The 22,517-nt window shown below is 42.0% G+C and overlaps 1 protein-coding gene across 1 annotated transcript in view; it reads left to right on the top strand.

Annotated features, from left to right (window-relative positions):
- adam19a (ADAM metallopeptidase domain 19a) overlaps nucleotides 1-22,517 on the top strand; it is a 141,778-nt gene that overhangs the window by 81,018 nt on the left and 38,243 nt on the right. Inside the window, exons 4-6 of the mRNA XM_084003148.1 lie at nucleotides 2,934-3,012; nucleotides 12,496-12,572; nucleotides 19,370-19,553. Of these exons, the coding sequence (XP_083859274.1) occupies nucleotides 2,934-3,012; nucleotides 12,496-12,572; nucleotides 19,370-19,553 (340 nt within the window). The remainder of the gene's footprint in view (nucleotides 1-2,933; nucleotides 3,013-12,495; nucleotides 12,573-19,369; nucleotides 19,554-22,517) is intronic.

Here is a 22,517-nt window from a genome sequence, read left to right as displayed (position 1 = left end):
TCATGTTAGAGATCTGATCTCGTCTTCCCTTACAGAGGTGGGGGAGAAGAATCAACCCTAATCACATAATCATCACATTGTTTTCGGGAGTGTGACTCAACTTGATACCAACTATAATTTGGTATCAAGTAAGGATTTCCATCTTCATTGTTTGTTTTGTTTGTTTGTTCGTCGGCTCGTTTTCTGTAACAAGTGCATTAGTGGAGTTTGCAGGCTAACTAGCAGACAGCTGGCTAGTTAACTAGCTTGCTAATTCTCTCATTCATTAACGCTTCACTGGTTACAGAAAATAAGCCCAGAAGCAGGCTGGTGAACAGCTGTTCTAATGGTCCAGACTTTACTCTCCGCTCTGGAAAAGGACTCGCTAACTAGCTACCTAGTCAAATAGCTACCTAGCTAACTAGCTACCTAGCTAACTAACTAACTAGCTACCGAGTCAACTAGCTACCTAACTAACTAGCTACCTAGTCAACTAGCTACCTAGCTAACTAGCTACCGAGCTAACTAACTACCTAACTAACTAGCTACAGAGTCAACTAGCTACCTAACTAACTAGCTACCTAGTCAAATAGCTAACTAGCTACCTGGCCAACTAGCTACCTAACTAAATAGCTACCTAGTCAACTAGCTACCTAGCTAACTAACTACCTAACTAACTAGCTACCGAGTCAACTAGCTACCTGGCAAACTAGCTAACTAACTACCTAACTAACTAGCTACCGAGTCAACTAGCTACCTGGCAAACTAGCTACCTAGCCAACTAGCTACCTAGCTAACTAGCCAGACATCTCTTCTCCAGATCTGCATCCTCTCTCTTCTCATTGAGCTGTGACAACACTTTGCAACCCCATTGATGTGTGTTGTCACCATAACAACCGACAACAATTGCCATTTTATTTTATTTTGTACTCGTCAAATGATGACTGAAAAGAGTTCAATGTCCTTTCCGCTCCTATTCTATTTCTATGGCGACACCCTCTGACAGTTTTGAAGTAAGCCACAGGAGATATTTGACTATAATCTTTGTCTCTCCACCATCCTGACGGCTTGAAAGACACCTGCAATGAAAAGCTTTCTTATTCTTCCTCCCTTTGATGAAAACGCTGTGTAAATACTCTGCTGAATAAGACGGAGTTGAATTTCACACGCCGCTGTCTGTGCACAAGCTTCAATCGAATAAACGTTAAGAGGACTGCCATGTAAAACGGTCTTTTTATACAGCAGAGCAAATTGTCTACAGTAAAAGGGGTGAGAAAGCTGGATCATGTTCCATTATGATCTCCCTCAATGAATAATACAATAGGGCCCCCAGGAACAAACGGAGATTGGGCTCATCTTTTCATGTGCGTCTTATAGTTGTGCTCAGGGATCTGCTGCCAGAGCGTCTCTCCTGGTCAGTAATTCAGCCACACATGAGAGTCCAGACGTCCCCCTCGTCCTCCTGATCCATACATCTGTAGCACTGACGCGTCCATCCAGGGACGTCGTGGCATTTGAATACCTCGTCCTCCTTTGTCCCCCAGACATGACAAATGTCACCTTTTCTTCTCGCAGACAAAAATGGAGCCAATCCATTTCTGTTGTATGGTGACCTTTTGGGAGGCATCAAACAATAATCTCCATTCTTTTTTGCTTTGTGGCGTTCTGCGAGCCATTTTTCAGCAGAACAGTAGCAAAAGTGCACATTCTTATCTGGTGTTGCCAAACTTTTTCTTTATCAGCACTTTATTTGCATGAGATAAGTAACTCACAGACGCATCAAATCTGGTACAATCTCAGTGAAGGCGTTGGGATATGTTTTTTTCTGTCTTTCCGTTATCATTGCCCAACTCCATCAACATGAAAGACTCCGGGCCTTCTGACATTTAATATGAAGGAGATTATGCTTTTAGCAATCAAGCTTGGCTATATCAGGAAAGCATACAGGGTTGTCAGCAAGCAAAGGAAGAAAGCTATGAATATCATTGAAGCTTTGTCTGACTTTGCACTTTCTTCAAAGCAGAGATTCAGCGGGCCAGGCCAATATGAGATATGGGAATGAGGTGTCATACATCTGGCAACTGACCCTTGGATAAGCCCCGCCCCCTGCTGCTAGCATGGAGCCCACACTGTCACTGCACTCTCGGAAGAAGTATTATTATTATTATTATATATTTTAAAAGTAGGGGGCTGAAAAGTGGATGGATGGATAGATAGATATAGCCTGCTGATTCCACCATGCTTTACTGTTACTCTGGTTACAGAAAATGTGTCAAACAAAGTTGATCATCTGACGGTAGCAATGTGTTTTCTTATGGTGTGATTAGAGCGTGTGGATGAAGCATTAAATTGGTCAATTTTACTCGTTTACTCTGGCTCTCTCTGTTTTGCAACCTGACTACTTCCTGTTTTAGACATCACTGAAAAAACCTCACCCACGAGTCTGCGACTTGCCCTAATCCAGTTTGGATAATATGGAAATTATTTCTATGGATGAACCACTCTGCCTTGACTTAGAGGTCTGCCCAAGAAGCAGCTCAGGAAACATCCCTTCTCATCGCTAGGCAACCACACAGGCAGCTGCTGTCAATCACCAATCTTATCCAGATAATGACATTAGATGTCATCAGCTCATGTCATTGGCCAACTGCAGAAGACACTCCCAGTCTGTTTATTCTATCATGATGTTATCTTGATGATGAGACGAGGCTGAGCAGAAGGAAATACGGCCAACATGGCCTCTAGTTTCTCCTTTTTGATCATGGTGGATATACAGAAGTACTGGATGCTCCAAATGGATAAAGTTCCTGTAGAGTAGAGCCAGTGTTCGTGGTCTCAGCCTCTACTCATGTTCTGTCCTATTACTCCTGCTGCTGCAGACAGCTAAATTACACAGGGATCATTAAAGTAACATCTTATCTAATCATCTCCCCTCTTCTCTTTTTCTTTCCCAGCGAGCTTTTTGGTCCAGACTTTACAGAAACCTACTACACAGAAGATGGGCAGCCGGTGACTGTGGCCAACAATTACACTGTAAGTATGAAGCAGTTCAGGGTTTCCACTTTCTCTCTCTCTGTTGAGGACATTCAGTCAACCAACATCCTGGTTCTAAAACCCTAAACTCTCCTACCTCCTCCTGGATCCTCAGCCTGCCATTGGTTGCTATTTCATTCCGCATGGTATTATAATAAGCTTGCAGGCTTAAATCCTTTATCATATGTATGTGATTTGGCGGTTTGCGTGGAATATAAGGGCATTAAAAAGGATTGCATATTTCAGGAGGACTGCACACCAATTTACATTTGAAATAATCCCTTATTACGGATTCAGACAACCATGATTTTACCAGTGATAATAATGTATTCTGTATTACATACATGCGTAACATTTGGAAGACAAAATGAACGACACATTAAAACTAACTATCAATCGGAGGTGGGTGTAGTGTGATGAACACCTGCGGTTCTTGCTGGTGTTCTGGGTCTGTGCTGGGTCTCTCGCGCTGCTGCACGCGGTGCCGCTGACTGGGAGATTAAGTCGTGTTCAGGCCTCTCGAGGGCGCCCCTCCAGGATCTGAGCCGCTGAGAGCAAACACCAACTGGCAGTCCCTTTGCTCAAATTGCTCTCCGATGCCGACAGAAACTGAATCATTCTGCCGGCAGTTCTTGTTGAAGGTTGTCGCTGACGACGACCCCGAGAGAGTGAGCTGTGTGTGTTACTACGTACGTACGTATGCTCCCCCTCACTGGGACAGACCTGCTTCACGATCCTCAGGATAAAAGGCAGTCGGCAATTTCGGGCCGAGTTTTATCATTGTACTGTTCTAATTTAACGGTCGGCCTCTGAAGGAAGAGTGAGAGCCGCCCACGAGCCGCTACAGCTGTGCAGCTGCTCCGCAGGTAGAGACAGCAGGGATACAGCGTGTAGAGCCGCCATACTTTCACTTACCTTTATTCTGTCCGAACCAGAGAATAAGAGAGTTTTCTTATTAAGTGTTAGAATATTTCCTAAATCAATTTATCAGACGTCTTACATGTAATACATCCTGGCCCAGCTCTGCAGCATGGGCATAAAGAGAAGTGGATCCAGGTTGGAGGCGGGGCCACGTTTGAAAGTTCGCCCTATGAAAGTTCTCCAGGAGCACGTAAAGTTTCGACTCCCTGATCTTCTGGCGATCTTCCACATCCACGGTCCCATAAAGCACACTGGTGTTTCCTTTAACCCCGCCTCCCATCCGCTCTGTCACAGTTTTATTCTTTCCCATCAACAGAGGAGCAAAAATAACTCTGGATTCAGCTATTAGTGCATTTTACTACTTTTAGGACCTTGTGATTTAATTTAGTGCTGTTCAGTTTGGCCAACGAGTGAAATCAGCTTCAAAGTCACACACTCTTCCTGGTCACCGCAGCTTTCTCACTCAATACAGCATGCACTCTGGAATGATTTTTTCCACTTTAAGAGTTGGATTATACCTTCATTTTAATTCATTTCTATTTAAAATGACAATTTGTATGACGGCGGCATCCTCCCCATGCCATTTTTGTCAAATATATCCATAATTATGGCATAAACTATGAGGAGGATTCACTTCAATCAGCAGAGACAAGTAGCTAAGAGAATTGTTTTGTGTAACAGATGATGTGACTGGCAGAAAGTCTTTGGTGCTTAATCGCTACGGGGAGATTTGGAATCGAGGCGCGTCAGCCTCGAGATAAATCCTGCATGAAGTCCAGACTCCGGTGGGGGCTGATGGTTCTGCTGAGACCGGTCGGCTGATGAATCCGGGCGATGAGGAGGGTGGTGACAGCAGGCAAAGGCAGAAAGAATCACATTAAAAGGGAGAGAAGAGAAGATGACAGGCTAACAGTGCAGGTGTGTCGCTGTGCTGTTGGGTGGCTGGGAACGGCTGATGAGAACAGCAGGATGTCTGACAGAGCTTCATTTTCATTATTATGGTAAATGAACTGATATCTGGATATAATAAAAGGATAGCTAAACCCCCAAACAGCTAAACCCCATTGTATCTGGGTATGAAGAACCATTTTTTGATTCAATTGACAGTTAAGGGCAAATTATTTAAATCCTACATATTGTGTGATAAATATATAGTGTTTGCTTTTGGGCTGATCTGGAGACAGGTGACGTATATGGAGGCAGCGTTAGTTTGGTCTGGCTTAAAACTGGAACATTTTTACTTTTACTGCGTTTTAAAAAAGTTCCACGTTTACATAGATGACATTGATCCACAGCCACATGGATCCACAAAAAACAGCCTAAAACACTGTAGTATGCATGCCAGACCAGTAGCTGGCAGTGACACTTCCTAATAGATGGCCCTTCATGTAAATAATCCGTCTCTGCTGATCACAGTTATGGTAGTAATGGATTTCACATTTGAACCCTGTTTCAAAAGTTATCGTTTGCCCTAAAATGCAACAACGCCGTTGTCGTGTAAACTAACAGCCAGCACATAAAAATACTCTTGCCTATTATGTTAAACATATTGTCGTGTCCCTGAGTCCCAAACCGTCACCATTAGCATCAGTGATTAGCATTAGCGCTAGAGATTAGCTTATTGCTAAGAAAGATCCACCATGAACAGTAGGTTGTTTTTATCCCTAAACCTAACAAAGTGTTTTTGTTACCTGAACCTAACTTCCTGTGAAGATGGAAGTTGACTGTGTAAAAACACTTTGCCGTCACTGACTCGTGCAGAACGTAGAGCGTCGCAGTCTGAAGCTTTGGACCTCTGACCAAGCTGCCTTATTTGATGCATTGAAGGGAAAACACGCTGGACTCCAAGCACACACAGTCCAAAATCCCAAAAGTTTATTCTAAGCAAGCATGTGTCAAAACCCAAAGAACCAGGCAAGCTAAGCAGACGGGGAGGAGACAGGAATCCGGGAAGTCAAACCCAGTTTGCTAAACAGGATCCCAATTAATTAACAAAGACTGGAATGCTTCGCTGACTACTGGAAGTGGACCATTATAAATATTACTGAGAGGATCAGGGAAATGGGAAGCTGTCGAGCTGGAGGGGTGAGAACCAGGTCAGGTGGTGAATGAATAATACTGAGAGTTCATGGAGGAGTCTGCTGGTTGAAGGAACGAAGCAAAAACACTTCTTCCTTTAATCATATGTGTTACCATCCGTCGTAGTGTCACAAGGCCGCCGCCATTAGTGATGAATAAATTATGAATCACATTATTAACGCTATGGCCATGTGTCAAACAGACGGTGGGTCAGTGTGGGGAGGAGGGCTTCTCAGACAGGCTGAAAGGGCATTCCACTGGTTCCATGAAAACATGACAAATATATTTCAATACGTGTACAACGGCAGATAGACACATGCAGACATGATTCACACACACACACACACACACAAACACACACACACACACTGCTGACTGAGCAACAGGATGAACTTTATCTACAATGTGTCTCTAACTGTCGATAGATTGCAGACTCAGTGGAGCATTTAGTGTGATTGTGGAAACAACAATATAATGCTTAAGGGTGAGATTATCTTTATGATCCAAAATCAGTGATCATCAAAACAAAAAAGTTATCTTTTTTAATACATTTCAAGAGAAACTCAACTAAACACTGTTTTTAGTCGTATTTAGTCGTGATTGTTGATGATTCGGGTCCAAATCGTTGACATTTAAGTGCAAAATATTGAAATTCTACATATTGTGTTATAAATATGCATAGAAACTGTCCTCTGACTGGTGGAAACCGGATCTTGCAATTTAATTTTGCTATTTGGCTTTCAATTAGCCTGTGAAGCGCTTATGCTAATGCTAACGCTAATGTAATGCACTTTATGTTCTGTGATTTTATGAAATCGGCATGGAATTAGCACGCTAGCTATGTAGCTAAACTAGCACTAAATGAGTAAAATAGAACAACTTAGTGCTTCAAAAGAGAAAATGAGGTAGAAGGATCATTTTTTATAACATTTTATTTAAATTTTAATACACTTTTATTCAATTTAGTCAGTATTAAATGTTTAAAGGAGATATTTGTAAATGAAGCTCAACATTTACGATTTGATAGTTTTAGGAATATCAGCACCTCATTTTGCATTTTCTCTTCATTCTGACTCACACTTTCTTTTACTGGAAGCGTGGGTTGCTCAGCTGAGTTTAACTTTAACTAAATCACTCCAAATACCCAAATATTTGTGAGGTCAATGTCTTGTTCAGATTCAAAATTGGGGAAAAACACTTTTGGTGATTGCCTCTTTAGTCTTTGATCAACGCTAATAAGAAGTCACAATCCTCTTCGTGCAACCTCTTCCACTGAAGTCACTCAATTTCAATCTTAAAAGACTCAAGTTATCAGAATCTCTGCAGACGTTTCCCAGCTGAAGTGTTTTTGATGATCAGTGGTGGCTGAGCACCCTGATTGGCCCTTTGATCAACTTAGCTCTGGAGTGCACAGGAAGTAGATCCTCTGTTGTCCTCAGTCGTCTTTTGGCTGCAGCGCTGCAAGCTCAAATATGAATGCCTGCGCTTAGTTAAATGAAGAATCACTTCTTCAAACAAATAAGAGTCCATTCAAACATTCAATTTAGTTTTAGAGCTGACACCGGCTCTCAGTTGCTTTTATTTTGGTAATGCAAGACCCATAGCTCGAAATAGGTAATTTGTATATAACTATAACTAGCAGAGGTGGAATTTAACGTTGGTTGTTTTTTTGTGTACTTTTTTACAATGTCGACATTCAACGTATTGCTTGGTTAGCAAAAACGTACAAAGCCAACATTTCTTCATTATAAAAGCACAACTTCAGCACTCTCTGGTGGTCAAACTGTGTAATGGAGACACTTTTTCCAATGCTAATAACAGCTGCTACGGTACATCAGACAAATCATCAGTGAGGTTCTAAAAGAAACTGCCTTTCAAAACACTCAAAGCTCTTTAAAAAGTAGTTCAACAACTAATATTGTCTTGTTTGTAAAAGGAGCACAAGGGAAAATATTCAGTTGTTTATATTTTGTTATTCTAAAGAGAGATGGAGCATCTAAGCTTAGTCACTCCACCTTCGTACCTCTGTTCCTCACATGCTATTTTTAGTTTAATCTTGGAGGACAACAATGGAAATCTTACTTATTTTACAACATTGAGGGTTTTAACTAATGCAGTGTAGAGTTAGACAAAAGAGAAATGAATACATCAAAATTAAGCCTTTTTCTGCCCAAAAATCCCTTCCAGTTTTTATATTTATTTCACCTCTTTTCACACTTAAAGGAACAAATACCTGACTTATAAACAAAATGACAAAATGTTAAAAACAACCTAAAAATATCACATAAAGGAGACGTTCCACAAACTCACATAAAATCACATAAAACAAGAGTTAGCAGTGTTCAGAGAGTCCTTAATCCTACTTTTATTATAAAGTAATCCAGTTTAAAGTAACTCTGTAGCTCACACAAGGATCAGAGGGCAAAAAAATGTGATCCACAGAAACCCAGAGTGAAGTGGAAGAACGTTCCGGAGGAGATCCTTTGCTCGTCTGGCGTTCCTCGTCTCCCCGTCCAGACTGCAGAGAATAAATGGAGGCTTTGCCTCATGGTGAAGGTTGTAGCAGAACGTATTTCTGTTCCTTTCATCAGAATCTAAATCTAAATGAAGTCAGTCTTCCCCACGTAGCGCTGAGATTACTCCTAATCACTTGTGTCTCATATTCCAGAAACAACTCATTTGCACAGCGATGTTTCCTGCTGATGGACGGAGCCGACGGAGGATGTGATCTTTAAGGATCTCTGATTCTCTCTGTTCTGAACTCTTGGAGATCAAAGAATGTCTTTAGTTAATTCAGATTTCTCTCCAGTTCTAAGCACAGCAGAGCCGGTCCCAACACGAACCCAGCTTTTATCCCACAATCCACCAGGTTCAACACTTTGTGTTTGGGGTGCATCAGTCCAGTTGTTTATAATATAATGAATGTTTTTATATGATGGAGACATACATCAGCACAGGATTCCAGTAAAAATAAAGAAATTAATTAATAAGAAAGCAAACAAAAGATGCGGTTCCCACCATTGCAGGGAAGCAGCCTCTTGGCACATGTGCAGACGCGTCCGCCCCACAGGGCTGGATGGCCGTATCGGGGTAAGAAGTGCTGGAGGAGCGAGAACACTTCCTGTTCCAGCAGGCTGATGTGTGTGTGGCCTCCGGCGAAGGACAGCCTCCTCCCAGCAGACGCTCTCCCGGGCAACTGAAATTGAATTGTGAATGTTAAGCTGTTGATGTCAAGGAGAGGTTACTATTAGTAAATGACTCACTCAACGAATATTCAGAATTACATGACCCCATGCATGTAAGGACAGATCCTGAGCTTCACTATTATTGTACGATGATTATTAGCATCAGGGTTATATTTTCATTAACGCAGGAAATTGTGTTCATTAATGAGCTGCTGATCTTGTGTTTTTGTTTCCTTTTCTTTGGGATCGGTCTAATTTATTTGCAGCAACGCCTTCATTATTTTGGGCTCTCAGACTTTAAGTCTGTACAAGCTTCCTTTTTTGTATCTTAAATACATTAAAATAAATGAAGATAAATCTATGTCCCTGCTGTATTAACAGCATGTCTGGATGATAATGTGTGTATACAGTATATACACCTAAATCCCTAATACTGTATATTGGTAAAATGATGAGTAAATAGAGCAAATTTATATTAAATATCTTTTGAACTTGTTCTGATCCTCCGATCAGGTGGATGAACCTGCATGACCAGTTTTAAATCTGCCCACCTCTCCTCCTCTTAACAAACCGCAGGCCTCCTTCCCTCTTTATCTGACCTGAGATCAGAGGGTCTTTTTCTCACGCGGCACATCTTCATCATCGGCTGCTTCTCTTTTTAGTCCTGACCGAGCCGGCTCTCGGTCGGGGAGCTGCTGGAAGCGTGTGGCGGTGGCGCTCCGCGGGGTCGCTCCTCGGATCAGGTGGAACATTGAGAGTGGAGCAGGAATCATCGTTCACATCGTCATTATCAGCCTTCCTCTTTAACGCTGGACCGACGTCAGTTCAGGTTTTCAGGTCTGCTTTGATACAAAGGAAAACTCATGATTCTCACTTTCCTGCAGCCTCTATTTTATTTTATTTTTTAACTAAGCACTGTCATCTGGCTTAGATTGAGCCCTTCATATCTACCTCTTCACAGAGTCCACCATGTTTCTACTGGAGCCCAGAATGGAAACACTTGAGAGAGCCATTCAGGTTTCTTTGTTTCCTGAAGGCCGCCGTAGTTCTCTGACACAGTTGGAAGGGGAGGAGTGTTTAGTTGGATGTAATGCTTTTTTTTCTCCTTCTTTGTAAGACCTGATGATGTGAGAGATGTAAGAGTGCACAATGAGTTGAATAGCTTAAATGAAGGTTATGATATTGTAATCCTGGTTCTATGAGCCCAAGTGGAGCCTTGAACTCTCGGTAATCCTCTCCTAGTAGTGTTTGGTCGACCAATCAGGACATGCCTACCGACTGCCTCGTCAAACCTTACAGCTTAGAGCGAGATCATTTCTGACGCTTCCACGTGACGCTTTGCTGCGATGAGGGCGAGCCGGGGCCGAGTTGGACGCCGTTGAGATCCCTGCCCGACCTCCCAGCGCTCCGCTGCCGCCTCCAATCATCCCTGCTGATGCCTCCTGTGCAGATAATGATCCAATCGATGTCCACTGAATCAGCAATTCCACGGAAGCCCACCGCCAGGACTTCCTATAGTGATGACCACTGTGGCGGGACGTTTTGGGCGAATGCTGATGTGGCTAAAGAACACATCCATTCCCCGTTGTGGCTGCCGTTGCTACGTTTCTATTGATCGGCGTGCACTAATCACAGCCCAGGTGTCAATCTCCACACGGGGAGACGGAGGGATCAAACAGCGAAGACTGCTGCTGCGTTTTCGGACGGGGAAGCAGTGATGCATTCAAGTACCTCGTCACCGACTCGACCCTTTCCACATCGGCCCCTCACAGGCCAGCCTTCCGTTCATGGGGAGGGTCTGGCAGTGGAGAGGGCCGGGACAGGATCTCATCCCTTTTTATGGCCAAGGAGGTGAAGATCAGGTGATTCCAGTACATATTTTGATGATTATTGAGGACTGGAATCGCAATCTTTTTTTGTGCAGGATAATCATGATAGGCATATTACCCCATGCCTAGACCGTGGACAGGTTCCGCTGCATATAAATATGCATACTGGATGATTTTTTATTGAGTATGTTGTTTGCACACTGTCGCGAATTCCAATCTTCCACAAATCCACGAGACAAAAACCCAGATTGAGGTTGTATCCAAAGACTTTGTTGCAACCTGGTTAAACAAAGTGAACTGAAGCCGTTCGCCCTCCAACACGTTTATCCACCGACTTTGTTCACCCAGCGTGAACTACAGGTGGGATCCGGTCTCCGCGTGTGCCGCTGCTCCCCCTGCACACTAAGCCCTCACAGATGGTGGCCTAGCGGGCTGATCTCTTGGACCGCGTCCACATCACACCCTCTACCTGTAAGCAGACTGATTGCCGAGGCTTGGCAGGGATGCTTCTGACTGGCAATTGATTAGTATGTTGGCTCCAACGGAGCACTTATGGCCGCCGCCAGATGAAAGAGATCATTTCACTCTGATGAGTCTTTTCAATTGTCCAAAAAGAAAAAATGGAACACAGGCATAGTTTAAATCTCCTGGTGATGAATCCATTTTCAACATTGACAGCAGGTCTTCAGGCCCGAAGGCAGAGTTGCGTTTTAGAAATCATGAAAGGTGTGATGTATTTGTACTTTCAAGGTTGAAGGTGTTAGTTTTTTCATGTCTTTTCTTTTCCCTTTTTGTACAATCCTTTAGTGAGCGGAGAGAGTCAGGTGTTCTGGCAGCTCGGCTGCTTTTAACTTCAGGGTAATAAAACATCCCGTGTCTCCTCCTGCCTTTATTGCAAAGCGAACAGAACCCTCTGGTTCCACATCAACCGTTGCCCTTCTCTGTGCCGTTCATTAGCGTGTAGCGGGACACGCAATCTGGTACGCTTGCAGTTTTCAAGGGAGGTTTTTCAGCAGCGGGGAAAACAAACGGCCTCATTTTTGTCACTTATTTTGGAAAATGTAAACATTAAATGGTTGCTTATTGGGCGTAATGTCAGAAAGGTTGCATTCATTCCTAGGAAAATAGACTTTGCAATCGTCGCAGCTATTTATCGGCTCCAGTAATGGAGATATTTGGGATCAGGAACCATAAGATGTTGTCAATCGATGGTTTTAAACCCGTGTTTTGTTTCATAATAGACGACAACCTTGTGATGTGACATCCCGATGGAAAATTAGCATGTTTGATTTTTTTTTTTTCCACAACCTGTAGCCATGAAATCGCTGCTTCAGGGACACCGAGTCTGTCCCACACATTGATTCATCGTCGGCTGCACCGGAGGCATGTCTGCATACACATTAGCAGCCTTCCTCCAGATGAAACCTTTATAAAATAAGTATTGATTGCATTTCTTATTTGTCTTTCAGGATCACTGCTTCTACCATGGCCATGTAAGAGGACACCCAGAGTCCTGGGTGGCTCTCAGCACATGCTCCGGAGTCAGGTAAGCTTTGTGTTAAATGTGTGATTTGAGGACTGTTAGCTATCCATAGGATCCAGCAGAAAGTTCAGCTTGCCCTGTCAAAACTCCTCTCTTCATGAAAATGAGTAATGTGATCCTCTTTGGGGGATCCAGGCAGCAGTTTTAAAAGTCTTAAATTCTCACAGACAGGTTTTTAATATGGAACGCCTCTCATATCGAAGGCTCAGATTGAAGATGCTGCGCGCCCCGAGGATGTGTGTCCCGAAAAAATGTATTGGAAGGAGACATGAAGTTACGGCTCAGTGGAGCTTTAGCAGGAATTAATTCCAACAGCCTGTTCTGTAAATCTAAACAGATATGAGTTTTTTTTACTACGCTGTAAGAAAATCGTTATGTTTTGCCGCCCAGTAGAGGCGGGTTCGGTGCTGACATGTCCGTCGGCACTCTCCAGCCCCTCCGTCCTGATCTGGGAAGGTAGCCAGATGCTGCTTGTTGACAGCAGCTTTGATGGGAACAGAGCAGACGTGGGGGAGAATAGAGATCTGTAAGCCAGCGGAATGTAAATGCTCTCTAAATGTCCAGTCATTGACAGAACTGTCCCAGCGTGAACCGACCCGCACAAGGTTGTTCTTGGACTGAGAAAGGTCGAATTAAAAGCTTTTCCTCTCCTTCAGGGATGTTGGAGTAAATGAACAGATGGAGGAATTATGTCCCGAAGTCCAAAAAATGTTTTCATTCTGCAAATTGTATCAGAGTTTGATGTTGACGAAACTCTTGTTTGATTTTGTTCTCAGAAAAAAATGAAGCTTAATAATAAATCCCTGTCAAACTTATGAGGAAAGTATTGATCACAGAGCCTGACAAACATTCCCAGAATCCATTAAAAAGCCACGAACACACGGCGACGATTCAAGCCCTTCAGAGATGGAACAGTCACGCCTGTCAACACGAGTTTAGCCACAAATCCAGCTTCATACGGGGCCGGAAGAACCTGGAGTGAAGCCTGATGTCTTTGTCTGCAGGAAATACTTTCACTTTGGCCATGTTTGATATGAACATCCGACACTGTAACATTATACATATAAGTACAATTATGAGACGTCCCCTGTTGTGTAGGATTAGAAAAGTAGAAAACTTCAGACTTTGGTGCCCCTAGTGGTTGTATTAATATGGATCTGAGTCGGGGGACACTGAGATTAGTGGACTGGAAGTCACACATAGATTGCATCAGCTTTCATAAGGATTTGCACAAACTTCTGCAAACTTTAAAGCAGGAAATATCTGATCAAAAAGTCCTAAACAAGAAACAAACTAAGAATCTGGCAGGAAATCATTGTTTAGTATTGCCAGTTTTTGAAGAGAACTATTCAGACTTAAGAAGTTCTGAAGTTCAATGCGTTGCCTTATGCCTTATTCATACAGTGTGAATTTAAATAGGCTGTCCTCTGAGGCAGAGGCACCTGGGAGAGATGTTGATAAAGTGAGTAGATTTCACAAAATGGATGTTTATCCAAAATAGTTGAGCTTGAAAGTGAAAGCACTCAAAACGCTCCCAGTTAATAGTTAACGGGATCCTCTGGTGATTAATACAACAAAATGATGTCAAGATCCACTTAATACAAACCACTCTCACTGTCTACATACGTGAAGGATGAAGTGAGATGTGGTTGGAAGTGTTTGCATTCAAAATGGTATGCACCTTTTGAAGTTTAGCTTTGGAAAACTGTATAAAAACGACACAATTCCATAAAATCTCCTTATAACACAAAACAATGTCACGCTCTTAGTGAACTTAGTCTACATGGTGATTTATTCATGCACTAGGAGACTGAATGAATGAGTTTTCCCTTTTTTATTTGCAGTATTGTTAATAAGTCCGTATATCATGATTTATTGGAAGAAACCAAACAATTCTATGTCGAATCAGAACCCTTATAGAGCCAGAATGGAATCCTTTGTTTCATAACCGCATATTCCCACAATTGCCATGTTTCCGTTATTATATTAGCAGTCAAAAACAAGCTCAATAGATTGAATCCTCGAATAGTCAACAACTTTGTGTCTCCTCTAGTTTCCATTAATAGAAAGTAAACCCAAAAATACATCAAAACACTGCTAATGATGCTGCAGATCAACAAGAGTCTGTTACAAAGCATAAAATATGGCCAAATATCAGGAGAATGACGCTGCATATTCCACTTTTGTTGTGTTATTTTACCTTTATTGTGAGATTCAATGTTATATTGGTGAATTCTATGGCTATTCTTTTACATCAGAGCCCTTTATGCAAGTGGGTTTTAAGCCGTATTTTTCATTCACATCAACAGTCGGATGAACTTTAAGCCCGAAACACTGCAAACACCCGGAGTGACGTCTAGTCATCTATTCCGTCTCTCCCCTCATTCTGCATGTGCGCTAACAGTGAGCGTTACTCCAGGAGGCAGAATAATAGCGGTGCGAGGAAACAAATAAAAATCAGCAGAAAAGATGAAAGAGGTCTGGTGTGACTCAGCGGGGAGAAAGGAGCGTTGTTCTTCCGGAAAGCCATCACTTTTTCATGCTCCGACATCTTTGAACATGTCCTCCGCTAGGCAACAGTGATATCATCAACTATGAATCAACGACATCTCGCACAAAACAACAGCGTGACTCCTCACTCCGTCCCCGCCGCTCTCGTCTGAGATCGTGATTACAGCCGAGACATTCCTGGGTTTTTAACGAGGTGGGGTGAAAACGCAAAGGATTCAGTGTTCAGAAGGCCAACAGAGTGAAGAAGTACCTTAATGAGAATATGTATATGGCTGCTATGAATGTTTTTTTTTCTTTGGAAAGGCCAGACGACAGCACGACCCAGCAGAACTCACAGGGAACTGATGATTATGCAAAATGAAAAATTTCATGATTGCAAAACTTGAGGCGAGCGCTGCCAGGATAACAAATTCCCGGATCCTAACTTTTTTTTGTTTAGGTTTCAGCGTTGACCCGTCTCCGTTCTTATCTGCAGTCCTGCAGCAGCTCTGTGTGTTTTCATTTTCCCTCCCGCCCTGCCGTTTCCCAGCTGGCGACTTTCATGGCTCAACTAGGTGTTGTGTGTGGACTCGGGTTGAATTACACGCTTTCAGGGTAAATTGATAAACAGCCTTGGATACATAATTACTTAAGAAGAAAGGGGGGGAAAAAAGAGCCAAGCTCAGCTGTGCCCAGATCAGCGGTGTGGCTGAACACAATAGCCAGCGCTTCTTTCACACTCACAAAAAAAATGGGATTCTCTTTGAGTCTGCTCTGAAATAAACAGCAACTCTGAAAAGATGTTCACAGAGAGATAGATGAAATGTTCTTTTATACAACCTTCTAATTCATATAGAATCAGAGTCTGCACAAACCATTATTTTTCAATGTCAGGACGGAGATGGATATTCAAGAAAGGCATGTTCTTTTTTATTTTCCTCAAATGTTTGGAGGACAGGAACACTATTTTTATTGATATGATTATATTAATAAAAGAATCCTTATAATTGCTTAATGCTTTTCAAAAAGCATTTACAAAGTGTCCTTTTAATGTCGTGAAGTGGGTTTAAAGTGTAGCTGAAATGAAAAACACCTTTTTAACCCTTTTACATCACATCTCCAGTCATATTGTGCACCGATTTAAATATATATCATTTAAAAAATCATCTATTTCTTCGTATTTTTCAAATCCAACATTTATTTCCTCCTGGAAAACAAAATATGATGCGTCCTTACAGTTAATAACAACCAATTTCAAATAATAACATGACATCCAATCATCAATCAATCTGTAATATCACAGATGTCGTGAGCTCATCTTTTCAACCATCAAATCAAATTCATCCCAAACGTAATGTCCACATCCATTTTTATGCAGATGATAAATACGTCCCAGGTTCCTCCCAAACCCAGTCTGAATCTTTGAGAGGCATCCCAGCATGAAAATCTGTTTTCTGGATGTCTGGTACATAATACAGACAAACTGGGAACGTATAATTTATTTCATTCATTGCATGCAAGCACAAATATAAAAAGAAAATCAAATTTATTTGCATAGTTGGTACTGACAAAGCCTCGCCAACAAGGCTGGGACCCCCACTGACTCTTGCATCCCCAGGATTTACACATCTCTGCAGAAACGTACACTGTAAATACACAGACTGTAATACAGACGTTTTAAATACAGACATTTTAAAGTCGAGCTGAAACAGCATTTCAAGAGCGTATGGTGACGTATTTCAGAGTGTAACAGGTGAGACAGGCGGGACGTAACGTTGGGAGGAATTGGATTTGATGCTTGAAAATATTAGAGGTATACAGACATTCTACACTCAGGTAAAAGTACACATACTTGTGTTCAAAACGACAAAAAAGTACTGATTCAACTTCTTTCCTCAAGTAAATGTGAAAAGTACAGTCTCTAAAATGTAGTATCCTTATGAAGGACATATCTACCAGCTGTTTTTTTCCTGAAAATCTTTCTTAAGTACAGTAACAGAGTATTTGTACTCACTTCTCACCTCAGCTCATGACTTGCAGAGCTGAAGTTGCATATTGATTGAAGGATGGATGTTGACATGACATTTTGTTTAATGGGTTGTTCTTAGCTGATGGAAGCATTCATCATATTGTGTGCTACACAAAGAAAAGTAAGAAACTTTCTGTGTATAATTTGGGGTTGTCCCTCCCCTCGTTAATTCAAACTCTGCTTTCCACATTGATGACGGTTATTCAGAGCTGTCACTACTTCAGCAGCTGAACCCTTTTTTTTTATCAGTGTTATGTTTTATTATCACTAATGACTCATTTTCCCATCACTGCTCTCCTTATCACGTCTCTCAAGTCTAGAAAGGATAAATAAGCATGTCGTGGTGTGTCGTCTCTCAAACTCTACTGTTAAAGCTGCAAAACTGCCTCACATCTCTCATTTAAATCTCGTCATTACACGAGCCAATAACGACGCAGCGTGACATAGTTTCAGGTAAAGTGTTTTTAATGGAAAGAACCGCCAACTGCCCTCAAACTAATTTAGTTATTCCCTTTTGGAGATCTTAAAGCTTTAATGTCTGGCGTTTCTGTAAGACTCCCGTAATTGTTTTAATTAATTATTTGCTTGATTGTTTGGCCTTTTTTTTTATGTCATTCATTTATTTTATTTAAAACCCGCTGCAGTTAAGAGTTGATTCTCCCCGTTTTAGTCTGGTTTCCTCCCGGGTGTCATTGCCTCCGTACAAATGTCCGTCCCCTGCAGGGTGAGCCGTCTCAGGGCTGAGAGGAGACGGCAAGCCATTTTTTTCTGTAAAGTAGGCAATGGTGTGTCCCATAACAATCTGCGGTGATGAATGTGAAGGCTGAGTGATGTACTGCATCTAAAGCTGTGAGAGTGGACCGGGCCTCCCGCCCATAAATAACATCCCTGTGGTCCGATACGGAGAGGGAAAGTGGATCAGCAATTCTCTTTCTCCTTAATAATTGAAAACGAGATTTATCTCTAAATAGGAGGCACAATTTTAATCTGGGCTTTGCTAACATGTCCGAATGGACTTTTTAAGTTGAAATATTTACCGGATATAAACCGGCAAACGTCAAAATGCGGATTCACTGAGGTGCAGTGTGGAAGAACTAACAACAACTGCCGTTTTTGATTCAAAAGGCCTCTCAAAAGAGGTCATGTCCATTCTCCTCTATGTCTATTTATCAGACATTTCTAATAACAATCTGAACCCATCAGTGGCAAACAGGAGCACTTTTAGTGGCCGTAGATTGACGGTGATAAATGACGGAGCACCTGGTTTCGCGGCTGCTGGCTGCAGCACTCGGCCTCAATACTGGACACGTTTCACAAAGCGTTGTCCCCATTAGTCACTCTGACACAAAAACATGGGGAAATAGGTTCCAGGTTGAAAAATACTCTGAGCTTTTTCATACCGTGCAAACGGACAAAGGTAGAGTGGATTTGAGTTTCTTTGAGAAGTTACTGTGGATGTTGGGATTTATGTTGTTTCCACTGTTTTTGGGGTTATTTTGTCTCGATGTTTTTGTGGGTTAAAGGTGGACTCTGGATGCCAGTATAGTTACCTTCTGTTAGTAGGTGTTCCTTCAGGAGTCAAGTAGAGGGTAAAGGTTGTGGGTCAGACATCATCTGGTATTATGGATGAGGGTTCACAAGTTTAATAAAGTACAAGCATGTGTCTGAGGAAGACACACAGTCTGGATGTTCCCTCAGACAGTTATTGTGGCAGAGCGACTCTCTTTTTATTGCTCTGTGTTGTTCATCCTCACGACTTCCCTGTAAGGATGCATAGAGAGAGGACTTAACTTCCACTATCTCTCTCACCCTTTTCCAGTTGAATCTGTGGAGTGAATGAGTGTGAATCAGAGGTTATTACTACTATCCTAATGCTTCCGATGGGTTAGACCTTTCCAGAACAAATGAAATTAACTGGAAATGGGACTAGGAAAGACAAAAGACATGTATTCAACAGTGTCTACCGCATGTCACAGAAGCCTACTTTGGAATCCAGCGGAGGTTTGATGAGTCATATCCTTCCCGGAGTCGTGCGGCGGTAGTTGGTGGGAAACGTGTCCTCACTCTGTCATCGTGGGAAGAAAAACACATTTGTACCAATTTGAAAGCGGCTGAAGGCGGCGGCAGAATAGGCGGCGTTGGTGTCAGTGTGATGGCTGAACATGTGACACGTGAACGCAGCGACCCAGAACACTAGAAAGGACACTCATGGGTATTGGTAATGGCATTTATCATTTTAAATGATACCCAGCCCTAATTACCTCTTTCTCCCTCCACACAGGGGCCTGATATCCTTGAATTCCAGTGACACCTACTACCTGGAGCCAATCAGTGGTGTGGGTCCGCCCCACCATTCACTGTGGAGTGCAGAGGAACTGCCAATTAAAGGTGGACACTGCGGACACGGCCACCACACCTCACAGTCCAACCACGTCTCCGACCTGCTCAGACAGTTTCATTCGAGGGTGAGTCTGGCACACACGAACATCTGCTGGAGAACCTGCTCAGATACGCTTGTATCCGATATAAAGATAAGTACTTTAGCGTTGCAATACTAGAATTATGTCCGAAACACTAACTTTTACAGTCGATTAACTCGGAAATGAACGTTTGCTGTCTTTCCCAAACACAGGCGAGAAGATCGATAACAATTTCATCTGTGCGTATCCGAAGACAAAAAATATTGGTCTGTTGCAAAAACATCTGATAAATGACAGCAACGCCGCAGCAACAATAAAAGGTTTCTTGTAGCGGTGTAATAACTTGTTCTCGAGGGGGTTTTGATGTCATTTAGATTCAAAGGAAATCCATGTTTCCCTCCTGGTGGCTTTTTATTTGGAGAAGCAAATTATGTTTCAATCAGAGTATATAGTCACAGCAGAGACCTGATGTCAGCGACCCGATGACTTGAGTGGAGGGTTGTTTATGGTGTTGGCTTCTCTCTGGAGGTCCTGGAAAATGAAAGCATATCAGTGCAAACAGGCTTCGACGGTTAATGAACAGAAGTCAGCAGAAAACGTTATGAAAAACCCTCTGAAATGTCCCGTGCAGCTTCATCCAAGTGTCTTGGATCCAAATCCCAACTCAACTATTTTGGCTTAACTGTTGCTAAACAAAGCTTGCATGTGCAACAAATTCCCTCACAGGAGGATAGTCTGGAAATACTCCAGTAGCACTCAAATGTGAGTCATATAGAGCACTTATATTGTTTTTGGGCTGAGCTGCTCTTTTAAATCCTATCCCAACCAGCCCGGTGCTCGGTGTGTCTGGGACCAACCTTTCAGTGGGACCATTCAAGCTCAGTGAAGAACCCCAACGTCATTGAGAAGACACAAAAACAGTTGTTTACTGCCTCTTATGTGATGCGAGTCATGATTCTCTTTTGGTTTTAGTTTTATTATGCAGCTTAATGAAATCAGACATCACATTAGGACACTGGGCTCTGCGGGGGAAACGGCATTTTGTCGTATGCAAACACAATATTGAATAGGTCTTGGTGCTATTTCAGGGCACAGAATTGCTCTGGCCCTACGTGGAAATGGAGGGAATTATGGCTTTGACTCTGCTTTTCAGGTCTGTTTAGGCCACGGCTACGAGTCAATTTCCTCTGCCTTTATAGCGGGGAAGAACATAACACAAGTCTAATTTACTCACATGCAGTTATAGATGATAAAGTGGCTCCTCATTGGGCTCTTCTGCCTTCATCTTTCTCCACTGCTGGGAGCCATTCTTTGTTTCTTTTTTTCTATTATTTTCCAGTTTACATTCTCAGTCACTTGAAGCGGTTCACCTGCACCACCTCATATGCTAAAATGCTCTCTCCATCCACCAGGGCATCATCCTTTACCCCAATTCCCCTCTCCTCCACCATCCTGTTCCCTTAGCGCTCCATATCCCCAGCCATTAATCCCGAGGTGTTATGCAGAAACGCCATCCACAGCAGACCTCAGACTGAGTCCCAGGGCCACTAACTGCCTTCCAAATAAACAATGTTATGTGTGAAGGGGTCGGTGTGGATCTGTACCACTCCGCAAGTGCGTACTATCGGTGTTAAGTCCGGGCCGAGCCGAGGCAGCAGTCTCCCCGCACGTAAATCAATGAGTTTTAATTACAGCAGAGCTTTTTCCTAATTGCTGTAATCAAGCATTAGGAGAATGGAACCTTAATGCTGGAGGGATATAAGGAGTCGTAAAGCTCTGTAAACACAACAGCATGGATGGCTGGGAGGCCGCTCCCACATATTAGGCTTTTCACTCTTTATCTGCCGCTTTCAGACCGTGGAGGTGCAAGATTTTAACCAGTTTTATCAGGTGTTATACTGACACCAGAACCTGCCTCCCCGCATCAGTCTTTTAAATTCTACACTTTCAGTTTTTCACGAGAATTGTTGGGGTATCAAGACCAGGCTACACTTAGGACCTGGGTGGTTGTGGATTTCTAAATTACAATATACCATCAGCAAAACTTTAGGGTAGACATTTTGCTGTACTTTACTTTATTTCTTCAGATAACGTGCTGCCCTATTGAATCCTTGTGACTAATACTTTATAGTTATTTAAAATAAACTATGATAATGATACAAAATAACACACCTCACAGAAATCACTAATTGGATTGCAATAGAAAGTAGTAATATTATAGTATAGTATAGTACAGTGTAGTATAGTACAGTAAAGTACAGTATAGTATAGTACAGTATATTATGGTACAGTATAGTATAGTACAGTATAGTATAGCAGTACAGTATAGTGCAGTATAGTATAGCACAGTAGAGTACAGTATAGTACAGTATAGTATAGTGCGCTATAGTACAGTGCAGTATAGTACAGTAGAGTATAGTATAGTACAGTATAGTATGGTACAGTGTAGTATAGTATAGTGCAGTATAGTATGGTACAGTATAGTACAGTATAGTAAAGTGCAGTATAGTATAGTATAGTGCAGTATAGTATAGCACAATAGAGTATAGTATAGTACAGTATAGTACAGCAGTATAGTATAGTAACGTAAAGTGCAGTATAGTATAGTGCTGTATAGTACAGTGCAGTATACTACAGTATAGTGTAGTACAGTATAGTATAGTGCAGTATAGTATAGTACAGTATAGTATATTACAGTATAATATAGTACAGTATAATATAGTACAGTATAGTATAGTACAGTATAATATAGTACAGTATAGTATAGTACAGTATAATATAGTACAGTATAATATAGTACAGTTTAGTATAGTACAGTATAATATAGTACAGTATAGTATAGTACAGTATAATATAGTACAGTATAATATAGTACAGTATAGTATAGTACAGTATAATATAGTATAGTACAGTATAGTATAGTACAGTATAATATAGTACAGTGTAATATAGTACAGTATTGTATAGTACAGTGTAATATAGTACAGTATAGTATAGTACAGTATAGTA

This window comes from Eutrigla gurnardus (genome assembly GCF_963514095.1).
Source record: "Eutrigla gurnardus genome assembly, chromosome: 23".
NCBI lineage: Eukaryota > Metazoa > Chordata > Actinopteri > Perciformes > Triglidae > Eutrigla > Eutrigla gurnardus.
The sequence above is the reverse complement of the archived record's forward strand: the minus strand, read 5'-3'. Positions and strand labels throughout refer to the sequence as shown.